The following is an 11,695-nucleotide window of genomic DNA, read 5'->3' as shown; positions in this document are numbered from 1 at the left end:
GCTCCCCCCCCCCCCCCCCCTAGTCAAACTCCATCTGCGTACCGAAACCTTGCTTTACCCCACCTGGGCTTTTGACAGAATCTCTTAACCCAATGCAACCTGAAATCGCCTCCCCTTATCGCCCGCTGACGTCCGTGCCAGTGAAAAGCTGTTCTTTCGGGCTCCGTTAGAATGGAGTGGGGGTGGGGGGGGGGTGGATCTCATCCGAAGCTCAGCATGCTTGTTTTCTAATCCCTTCAAAAGCAAAGACGGGGATGGATGCGCGGAGATGAGCGCTTCCTTAAAATATTCTTTTGCGTGACCTAAACGCATTTGTGGCAAGCGCGCTTCCACCAGTGGAAAACTCCCAAAGAAAAGATGAGCGGCAAGAAGAGATAATAAGGACGCATTTATCAAGTCAATGGACGATACCTGATATGAACCTTCTTCTCATTCCACTGGGAGGCTTTTAGTGGCGCTGACAAAGTAGGTCGGGAAACTCATCTACGGTCAGTGGACTTGTATTCTGATCTACTTCTAGCAAACAGCTAACCGACGGGAAGACAGAACCACGGTCGTTCGTTGGAACCATTTCCCAAAAAATGGCCGCCGACTCCGATGTATAACGCAGGAGGAACATTTTGCATGTGTAAGAACGTGAACATGTAAGACAGTACCGACATATCCACGACAAATACGTAAATCACCTTCAGTCAGCAAACGTTAGCGGCCAGAGGCAACTGCCGGTGCCGCCGCTGAAGTCAACCGTCACCAATTTTGGTCGTGTCGGCTGAGCTTGGTCTGGGAGACTCCCTTTCAAAAGGGAGAGAGAGTTGCATCCTTCGCGGACAGCCAGATTTGCTTCCGCTTGCCAGACGTGTTTTCAGAGCATGCCCGCAGTGCTTCCGTGAGTTGCGGCCGGAAGTGCAGCCATGTACCGAGTTGTGTTGCTAAGCAACACGGGGGGAATCCCGCGCTGTACTTTTTGTTCATAAGCTATTTTGTGAGAAAAAAAATCTGGTCGTTCGAATGAAGTTGACCTTATAAAGGTTTTCGTTCTAAGCAAAACATGAAAACTAATGACGTGACATCGGGACTTTGAAATGAGAGCTTATTAGCGGTGAAAACGAGGTATGTTGAAACAGGGTTCGACTAGCTGCGCGGCCGAGAGCCACCTGCCGGTGCCGCCGCCGAAGCCAACCGTCACCAATTTTGGTCGTGTCGGCTGAGCTTGGTCTGGGGGACTCCCTTTCAAAAGGGAGAGAAAGTTGCAGCCTTCGCGGACAGCCAGATGCAGGGGGTCTTTTTTTTTTTTTTTTTTTTGCTTTCATGGAGTTCTCTCGTGCTGGCAGAAAATTCAAGACAAGTCGTACCCCAAACAGAAAGAAAACATGAACCGCTCATAAACATCACGCTTGGAAAATTTGTTGAGCGACTTCCAGTCAGATTTACCGGAACGCTTGTCCATTTTGGGGTAGACGAAGAGAAAAAAAAAAAAAGCAACGCTTTGATCAACTGCAACACAGCATCAAATGTTTCAGACCAGCAATGGTCATGAAAAGGAACGACCCCGATGATGGGAAGAGACAACCGGAATCAAATCAAAGTACAAAACAGCACATATCAAGTCAAGTCTAAGACCCAGTCTCCAAACCGCATGCTGATGCAACGGTGACTATTTTGGCATTGCTTGTCTTGCACCCATTCCAAGGTTTCCCCCCCACATATCCAAACAAAAACTTTTACAAGCAGCTCTAAATTTCGGTGGGAATCAAATCAAAGTACAAAACAGCACATATCAAGCCAAGTCTAAGACCCAGTCTCCAAAACGCATGCTGATGCAACGGTGACTATTTTGGCGTTGCTTGTCTTGTACCCATTCCAAGGTTCCCCCCCCCCCCACATATCCCAACAAAAACTTTTACGAGCAGCTCTAAATTTCGGTGATGGAAAATCTCCGGATTGATAAATTTCCATACATCCATCTTCAAAATAAAAGACACATTTGACCTCCAATAACTGTGTCTGAACTTAGAAAGACTTACAGAGATGGACGAATTCCAAGGCTCAAGTGTCCGGAGCGCATTTATCGTGCCTATGAGCTATGTCAATCAACTGCAACGCTTACTTGTCTTTGAGTGAAGAATTAAGTGCAAAAAAAAAAAAAAAAAAAAAAATCCAAGATTTTCTTCTTTGGCCTTGAACAAGCAGTTGGCTTCATGTGCACCACACTACCGCCACCTGTTGGTTGCTTTGCTCCCCGCACTGCACTTCCAGTCGACTCTCTCGTTTTCAAATCCTCGTCTTGTGTATGTATTGAGGTCTCGCGCCAGCCCTGCAATCTATTGTACATTTCTTTCTTTTTTTTTTTTTTAAATGACGATATAAATACACTCGCATCTCATTCCAACGTACCTCGAGGGACATCATGAATCTGTCCGTTATAACGGTCGTTCGTTGGAACCGTTTCCAACTCGAACTCTGCCGCGATTTTGTTGCCATTACGGATGACGGTCGAAATGGTCGACTTTGCCAACTCTTTGCTGAGCTTCATCTGGGAGACTCCCATTCGAAAGTGAGAGACAATTTCAGACTTCGCAGACAGCCAGATTGGCTTCCGTTGACCAGGCGTCTTTTCAGAGCATGTGCGCCGTGCCTCTCTGGAAGTCGTATAACAATGTATGAGTCAATCGGTCGCATTGCTAAGCAACGGAGGGAAATGCCGCGCCGTGCATTTTGTTCAGGTCGCGGCGGCAGTTCGCTTCCTACAGTTCAACGAAAGCCATTTCACTCATTGATGGGCAAAATCCGGTCATTTTAATGAGGTTTACGTTATAAAGGTGTTCGTTGTAAGCGGCAAATGGAAAATGAATGACGGGAAATCGGGATTTTGAAATGTGAACGTTACAGGGGTGGAAACGTTGTCAACGGGGTACTTTGAAACAGATGAGCAAGGTAGCATTTCGTTGCCCACTGCTACTGTTTAGCGTGTGTATGACAAATAAGCATCTTGAATCTTAAAAGTGCAACACAACTGAATTGTACTCGACAGTGATACTTTGGCGTCCTTCTGGAAGAAGCCCTCATACCCCTTTTATTAGGTAGGAGTCGAGATGACATTTGGCAAACTTGCCGTGACTGACGAATGGTAGCGACTTCACAGAGTTGCTGATGGCAAAGTGCTTCACGAGTACTGTGGGTGAAATTTCCACTCTGCAACGCTTGCCTGGATGGGCCCAGTAAGGGCTCGGGAACCAGTCCGGGGTGTCGTCCGCTTTTGGTCTTTGCGCAGCTTGGGATATTGGGCCAAAACCCTGCCGGCCAATTTCAGGATCCATGCCGCTAAAGCTAAAAGAAGAAAATACTTTGAACTCGCTGCGAGTGATATTTATTTGCTTTGCGATCCTGACCACAAATCACATCCGCAGCGCAGAACCTGCGCATTAGCAAACACACCAAGCATCTGCTCCCAATGATTTACGAGGAAGCGTTTCCTTTCTATGTCAACTCTTGTCCGCTGCCAGGCTACTGCTGCGGATGTCATCGGTGAAACCGAATGGGCCTCACTTGGACAGCGGTGTCGCTTCGTAGCATCGACGTCACTTCACTTGTGGGGAAGTCATTCTCAAAAAACAAACACCAATCATTTGATGGGAAGGTGCTCAGACTCTGTTTGTATTTACTCCGGAAGAGCGAGTCGAAAGAAAACAAGCTTCTGGTCCAAGGTCAATGCTAGAGGAAGTCGCGATGATATTTCCCGACATCACGCTGTTATTGTTTCGAGCCGAAGGCCAGGCCGCCCTGTCATGCGGCAAGTCGTTCAACTCGGTCGTCCGACGTTTGGGTGTCATCGTTCACCTGACGTGTTCATGGGGACCTCGATGTGTGTGTGGTGTGGGAACCAAATGCGTTCCCAGAGCGACCCGCGCACGCGGAAGACGGGCCGACGTCACTCGTCTCCGAGCGTTTGCGCAGTATTGTTCTTTTCCAATCAAAGTCAGCAGAATTACAATCACCTACTTTGAAAAAGAATCTTGAGAAAGAAGAGCGCTCGCAACGGCGGCTACATCGGTTCAGAGAAGTGTTTGGATTCCATCTACGACCGCACATGAATGTCACCTGAGTCACTTTGGAAAAGATGACAATTGATCCTCCCAAAAAATCTGATGCACATCTGGGCAAAAAAAAAAATCTGATTTGTTTCGCATCGGCCTTCAGTTTGAACGTGGCCTTGGTGAATCGAACTCAAGTCACGGTTGATATCGAGCGTACCCGAAAAGAGGCAGGTGCTTTACTGTGATTTATTCATTCCTTCCGTTTGTTCAAATAATACCGGGTTCAATGTAAGTCTTCCATTAAGTTGTAGTAAAGGCAGTGGTGAAAATGGTGAGTGGAATAACAAAAAAAAAAAAAAACTGTCCTAAAATTGATAGAAAATCGATCACTTCTACAAAGTCACACGTCCCGAATGTTGTTGTCGTTGCCGTTGCTGTGTTGTTGAGCGCTGGAATTTGTCCGAGGGCATCGCGAGATGCTTCTGCGTGTGGTCTCTGTGGGATTGTTTGGCAGTATTATTTTTTTTTTTCAGTTGTCTGATGGGACTCCGGGGAGCCGATGAACAGCCCGCAGCGGGCCCCGGCCAGATGGTCGCAAAGGCTGTTAGATAATAACCACTTAAGTGTGTTTCCGCAGTTCTCAAACTTACAGCGACTCTCTGGGGTCTATTTAGACGGAGGCCAACAACGCTAACACGATGAACACCGTCGACATATTTATATGATTATGATGTGGGGGAAAATGCTTTTCTTGAATCATGCTGTGTGAGCGCATGCCAGGGTCATGCAGAAGAAGGTCAATGGATAATTTGCGTGGCCGCGGGGCGTGTGTTGCTCCATGTGACATCAACGCAATCATCCACAGTCTGTGCGCGAGGGCCCGCGAAGGGCCCCCCGGCGCTCGACAGCTCGCAGCCCAAACGTTATATTGATTTTGTGGTTTTGTTATTTTGTTTTCGAAATATTGTATTTGCAGTTTTGCAACAATAACACCCTGTAAAGTGAATTCTTAACATACATTTGAAGACAGTTGCTCAAAACGTGCAAAGACCACTCGCTATATTTTCACCGTTTCAAGTCTTCGTTTTATGTTTTTTTTTTTACTGCGAGAAACACAAACTCAGCCACAGGCAGAATTTTTTTTTTTTTTACAGTAGATTAAAGTGAAGTGCAAGACATTTTGGCATAACTTGAGGTATTCTGTCACCAATTTGTTCAAGCGTAAACATGTGCAGAACTTTAATATTTTGTATAACAAACTCAAGGAGGGATAGAAAAAAAATCCATTCAACACATATCAACTCAAAAATCACAAAAATACTCTTCACCAAACGATGATGCAGTACATCAAGACCAATTCCATATTGCTGTTGTGATATGTTGCTTGGAATCATTTTTTGTTTTGTTTTTTTTTAGCGCGTAGCCCCTTCTGGACCATTGACGTTGTTTTGCGCGCGGCAATTTAGTGGAGACGGAGTTTTCGGGCAAGCATGTCCTCTCGTCTGTTCTGATGTCGAAGTATCGTTGGAGAGTTCAACAACGGTGTGTTCTTGGAGAGTTGTAACGCGATGTTCCATGGAGGGGCGCCTTCTGAACGCATCAGAGAGATCTCCGCTGGCCACGGGCGAGCGTCCTCTTGACTAGATCCTGGTACAGTTTGGACTTGAGGAATCGAGGATAGGAATCTTTTTCCATGAGAGCGTAGATGAGAGCTTGAGCTTCGTTGAGGCTGCTGGTGGAGGGCTCCTCCAGGCTCCGTTTGGTCTTCTCCCTGGTCCGGTAGTCAATGTTCACCTGGCAGAAGAAAACGGCACGCGGAGCCATTGATTTGATACTTCATTTGTTCAATCCAAACTTTCCCAAAAATCCATTGGTCTACAATCGCATGCACGATTGAAGCGAAGATCTACAAGGCTATATTGCCGATCACGAAAGGGTCGGCCACAATGACCTCTCGCGGTGCCTGGACATCGATGAATTCCTTGAAGATCCGATTTGCTTTCGACAGAAGTTTGCTTGAACTCTTGAGTTTTTTGTAGTCCTCGCAGGCCATCCAAAACTCGATGTTCTCATCACTAAACTCGGTTTCGAGAAATGCTCGGAAGGCGGCCAGACCATCTGCACGTGCCAAGACAGAGGGGGCGGGGGAGACAAACATGTCAAGGTAAACATGATTCATATCGCAAAGTAGCAACAAGCCCCCCCCCGCGATATTCTTCAGAAGGTTCTATGAGGCGACTCTTGTTCCCAGAAATGTTCGAGGGCTGTTTTCGCGAGAACACAAACAAATCATTAGCAAAGATAAATGATCAATTTATACGCCAGCGCAGAGGAAGGGCATGTTTTTCTACACACCCAGTGTCAGGTTGACATCTCAATTCCATCCGTCTCGTCTCTGTTGTTGACAGAAGCAAGAGTGGGCAGGATGGCTCATCTGTAAATATGCAACATGACTTGTGCAGCCCTCACAACATGCTGTTTTGCACAAGGACGCACAGTAGCACTGTGCGTGCACGTGTGTGTGTGTGTGTGTGTGTGTGTGTGTGTGTGTTTTCACTTATACACGTATACACACGTCTATCTATCTATCTTTTTGTTTGTTTTTTAATTTGGACTCACAAGGTGTGTTATATTGACATACTACTAAATAGGAGATGCAAAATGGCAACATGTCCGAGATAAAAGCGCTATACAAGTGAACGCCCGTTTAACATGCATAGTGTAGTGGTGTCATTTCACGTTTTTCTCCTCAAAGCCCCAAAACAGAAACATGTTGACTTACATTTGTGGGACAGAACGTGATCAAATGATTCAGACCATCGAAGCACCTCATCTGTTGACAATCTGAGGGGGAGAAAAATGCCTCGGTGAGAATGGCCGTCATGCATTTTAATGGCTTATGTAATACCGAAGGGGGGCATGATTTTATGTATGATTTACCCTGCGACATATGCAGAGTGGTTGGCCCGCTGGAGGCTCCAAGGTAAAGTGTATTTTCAACTTACATGCGTTATGGGGACCGGTAGTCGCAAAGTGAGTGTAAAAATTTAATTGGAAAAGCAGTTACTCTTCATGTTCAGGGTCAGGCTTAGACATCGTGGAATAAGGTCAGTGAGAGTTGAAGATGGCGACTTGATGAAGCCAACGCCTCATCTGTAAAAATATTGCGGTCACCAAATCGGACCCCCTCAACAGCCTCGGCTGCGCCAATGGTCCAAATTTTTCAAGTGGCTGGAGAGAAGGAAGTCTGGGCTTTGCCCCGCTGAAGCTGTTGCTCCGTCACCTCACGCAGGACAAGCGGAAGAAAACGGATGGGCGGATACACTCACTTCAAACACCTGGCAGTGGTTTCATGGGCTGGGGCCAGGAACTCCGTCAAGTCAGTGCAGGAGTCAGATTTGTGAGAGAAACATCCCAGTCTGGTCTTCATGGCACTAATCCTGTGGAATAAAGAGAACACCAAATCTTTGAAAAAGGTCTAAGAGCACCCAAAACGTGTTCAAGTGGCAATCGTATCCCAAATCTTGGGATACGATTGGCAGGTCATTCCCAACTCCACCCGGATTTGGGATCATCTTCGGGGGGAACACTATGCATACCCTGTATGGGATTTCACGGTAGTTAAGCCACCACTGCGCATGGCACACATTTGGATGAATACACCCCCCAGCCCCCTCACCACACCCCCGCCCCGAGTTCCCGCTACACTTATTAATTCCACATCAAATAGGTTCAAGGTGAACATCTCATTTTATGCGCCTTATTGAGTTGTGTTTTCCGAGCAGGTTTCCTCTTCCCTCCCTTCTGATCAATTGCTCTGTCAAGCTCTGCAGTAGGGTGCCGACACGTGCTTCCACTGCACTATTTTTAACAATATCCTGACGAATCTGTGCAGTCAGGAGGAAACGGTGCGGCCATGCAGCAAAGGCCGGCTCCCGGAGGGAAGGGGCTAAAAATAGCAACAGCAAGCACCCCAAACACACAACTCTTGTATTGGAAAGAGCGCGTTGGCTCGTTGTCCTTGAAAGATGCTCGAAGGCTTTGTAAGGAGACACAGATGTCCATCATTTTGTCCGTCGCAACATCGTTGACGTTAACTTGCTGCAGGGCGCTTCATTTTCCCCCTCCTTGTCCTCATTTCTAGGCGTGTGGCAAACTGCACATTTATTGATGACCTCGTGGAAAGCGAGTGTGCGTGGCCCGCATGCTTTCGTGGCTTTTCTCTGAGCGTTCCAAAATCAAGTGGAGAGGAACCGAAGACTCGAAATTGTCTGTTTGTGCCCTGCGAATGGTTGGGGACCAGTTCGGGATCTCGACCGCCTCTCGCCAGCTGGGATAGGCCGCTGCTCGGCTGTGACCCGCTTGAAAGGCGGCGTCAACCCAAAAAAATAAAATAGAATGTTCAAATGTGAAGGAAATCGCATTTATTCACTCACCAGAGATTTGACAAAGACAAAGCTGCCCTGGAACACTTTGATGCTTTTAATCTACTCTCGCCAGATTATGTACGGGATGTGAGCCGCTGTTTCTATGTTGAATCTCACTCATGGAATCTGTGAGAAGGACAACATAAGATGAGCACATTTAGCAATTCAAACACTCATACAAGAAGAGTAGGTTTAAAAAAAAAAAAAAAAAAAAAGTGACACCGCTGTTGAAAACACTGCCCGTTGGCAGATTTTGTGGCTCGTGCCAGTTGGAATTCCATTCTGCAAAGCAAAAGCCAAAACACAACACTCGGAAATGCCACCGGCTCGTTTGGGCCCAAACTTGTCAGAGAATGATTGACGTAGAGTGGAAAAGTCTGCTCTGGTCTGACGAGTCCAGATTTCATCATCATAATAATAATAATAATAATAATAATAATAATAATAATGAATAATAAACGGCATGGAAAAGGACCATTGCAAGTTTTATCAGTGCAAAGTTCAAAATTCCAACGTCTGTGATGCTATGAGGGGGTGTTCGTGCCCACGATTTGGAAAACTTGCACATCTTTGAAGGGACCATTTCATGCTGAATTGTGCGTACAGGATGTGGAGCAACATATGCTGCCACCCAAGCGGCGTCTTTTTCATGGACGCCCCTGCTTATTTCTGCAAGACAACACGTGTTGCTGCTGCGTGGCTTGGTCATCAAAGAGTGCGGGCACGAGACTGGCCTGCCTGCAGTCCCAACCTGCTTTCCAAAGAAAATGCAAAATGCCACATCGGAGACAGCGGACTGTTGAGCAACACCGCGGTAAACATGCCCGCGTCGCAGATTCTTTCGCAAGGCGTTGCAGACATGCAATTAAACATTCATGAATATTTGCAAAAACAATCAATTGAATGCCTTTGAACATGAAATACAGTCATCGGTTTTTGCAAATCGCAGTATTCTAGTTTTACTGATATTCCAACTTCACTGGAATTGGGATTTGTTTCAGCAATCGTTTCATTTGTCTTTGGCGCTAATATCCAAACGGTCTTTTCATCATCGTTGTTTTCCCTGAATCAACAGAAAGCCTCCATTAAAAGCTGTCGATTACAATCAGTCAGTGAAGCGTGAGTCGAGAGCAACCACTCACATCATACGTTGAGCTCCATGTTCACAGAATAGTTACATAACACTATCAATTAGTTAATGAATATTTGTCTTTTACCTGGATTCTGTTGAGTCTGTGCAGAGCAGATGAGGTCCTCGTCTCCTTTTTTTTTTTTTTTTTAAATGTGCTATTTAGTAAGATGCGGTCTTCGGTGCAGCTGCTACCGGCGCTGTGCATGTATGAACGTGAACAGCTCAGAAGCAAACATGTCGTATGTTCCAGACTGCGCTCTGTGAGCCCGTGGCGGCATGCTCATTGGCGTGAAATGTGGGAGCGAGTGGAGAGAAGTGAGAGACAAGAGAGGGGTGCAAAGTGAGCTTGGAACAATCTTCAAGGACAACCCTAAGCACATCTTCAAAGTTACAAAGTGCTTTTTGCACATTACGATTGAGCAGACGGAATAGGGCACAGTCCAGGAGAGAAGATAGAAGAATCCTGTCTCTCTTAATTCATGAGGCTAGTCTTGGGCTCGCGCATCTGTCACATCCCTGGACAACCTCGAAGCTCGCCCTTTTGATGTCCACATTAGTCATCGACCTCTGCCAGGGCCACGAAAGCCCCCAGGCAACTTCGCTTCTACACACAAGTTGATCAATGGGGATTGAACCCACAACTTCATGGTACACATTAATGGTGGAAAAACAACATTTCTATCAGCCGAGGCACGTGACTCTCAAGGACCTGACAGAGCTGAAAACGAAACCCCCCCAACCAAGTGGTTCCTGCTCAGCCCTGCATGACTCCCCAAATGCCTGATTTGAAAAGCCCCTTCTTTTTTGGAGTTGCTGTCCTCTTGTGGTCATAGGGAGGTATCACACCTAACATGAACATTCCTTCATTTATTCATGGTGGAGACGGTTCATTCATTTGGTTCTAATTTGCACACAAAAATGAAACGCAAATAATAGATGCCCCAGATAATTAGAAAAAAAATGTTTCAGATAAACATTTAATTGTGTTGCTTGGTTGCTGTGCAAGCTATTCAAAAGATGAAAGCTATGTTTTAATCTAGTCAGATCTATGACGTCAGTTAATTCCTGACCGAATGTGATGTTCTCATTTTCGCCGCCAGATGGCACAGTACAACAATATCCGTTCCGTCACGTAGTTCCTCTCCCTGATTTTTTTTGTTTTTTTGACAAAATCTTTCTCTGAAGCTTCTCTGAAGCACAACATTTGTGCTTCAGAGAAAGAAAGAGAGAGAGAGAGAGAGAGAGAGAGAGAGAATGCATATTTTCTCCCCTTTGGCTTTGCTATTTAAATCTTTTTAAAATGGTCGACATGCAAATCAGTCTCGTTTTCACTAATAGAGATTTTATTTCTGTCATTGGTCAAAGAGTCACTTCATGACTTGACTTTTTTTTAAGCACTGTTTTTCTGTAAAATGACTCGGTTGTCTTTCAATGGGAGATCATCATCATCACGGCACTTCTGTCAAATCAAGTCACTCAATCCACTGTTTGAAATCAAAGACATGGACTGAAATCAAGACTGGGGCCGAAGTTACGTCTAAGTTTCTGTATGGCAGAATCAATCATTGCTTTGTCGGTTAGCATGTGGCCTTGTGGTGAGAGATATTCACACGAAGCTTTATACGGACAGAAATGCAAAGCAGCGCAGTATTGGCCACCCAACAAGGAACGACAGAGTGCGCAAGCATAATGGCCCAGTCAATTTTAAAATGGTCGACATGCAAATCAGTCTCGTTTTCACTAATAGAGATTTTATTTCTGTCATTGGTCAAAGAGTCACTTCATGACTTGACTTTTTTTTTAAGCACTGTTTTTCTGTAAAAGGACTCGGTTGTCTTTCAATGGGAGATCATCATCATCACGGCACTTCTGTCAAATCAAGTCACTCAATCCACTGTTTGAAATCAAAGACATGGACTGAAATCAAGACTGGAGCCGAAGTTACGTCTAAGTTTCTCTATGGCAGAATCAATCATTGCTTTGTCGGTTAGCATGTGGCCTTGTGGTGAGAGATATTCACACGAAGCTTTATACGGACAGAAATGCAAAGCAGCGCAGTGTTGGCCACCCAACAAGGAACGACAGAGTGCGCATAATGGCCC

The 11,695-nt window shown here is 45.8% G+C and overlaps 1 protein-coding gene across 3 annotated transcripts in view; it reads right to left on the bottom strand.

Annotated features, from left to right (window-relative positions):
* rgs8 (regulator of G protein signaling 8) overlaps positions 1-10,131 on the bottom strand; it is a 23,623-nt gene extending 13,492 nt beyond the window's left edge. The window contains exons 1-5 of one of the 3 annotated variants that reach the window (XM_019858099.1): positions 9,679-10,131; positions 7,364-7,474; positions 6,817-6,878; positions 5,986-6,152; positions 5,423-5,828 (exon numbers count right to left, since the gene is read on the bottom strand). In XM_019858099.1, coding sequence (XP_019713658.1) covers positions 5,634-5,828; positions 5,986-6,152; positions 6,817-6,878; positions 7,364-7,464 — 525 coding nt within the window. In that variant the 5' untranslated portion in view covers positions 7,465-7,474; positions 9,679-10,131 and the 3' untranslated portion in view covers positions 5,423-5,633. Of the gene's footprint in view, positions 1-5,422; positions 5,829-5,985; positions 6,153-6,816; positions 6,879-7,363; positions 7,520-9,678 lie in introns of those variants that run through there. The other 2 variants (XM_019858097.1, XM_019858098.1) reach the window with 2 other exon arrangements.
* Between the last annotated feature and the right edge of the window lie 1,564 nt (positions 10,132-11,695).

Source organism: Hippocampus comes, unplaced genomic scaffold (genome assembly GCF_001891065.2).
Source record: "Hippocampus comes isolate QL1 unplaced genomic scaffold, H_comes_QL1_v1.1 scaffold204, whole genome shotgun sequence".
In the NCBI taxonomy this organism is placed as follows: domain Eukaryota; kingdom Metazoa; phylum Chordata; class Actinopteri; order Syngnathiformes; family Syngnathidae; genus Hippocampus; species Hippocampus comes.
This window is presented reverse-complemented; position numbering and strand designations above follow the sequence as displayed.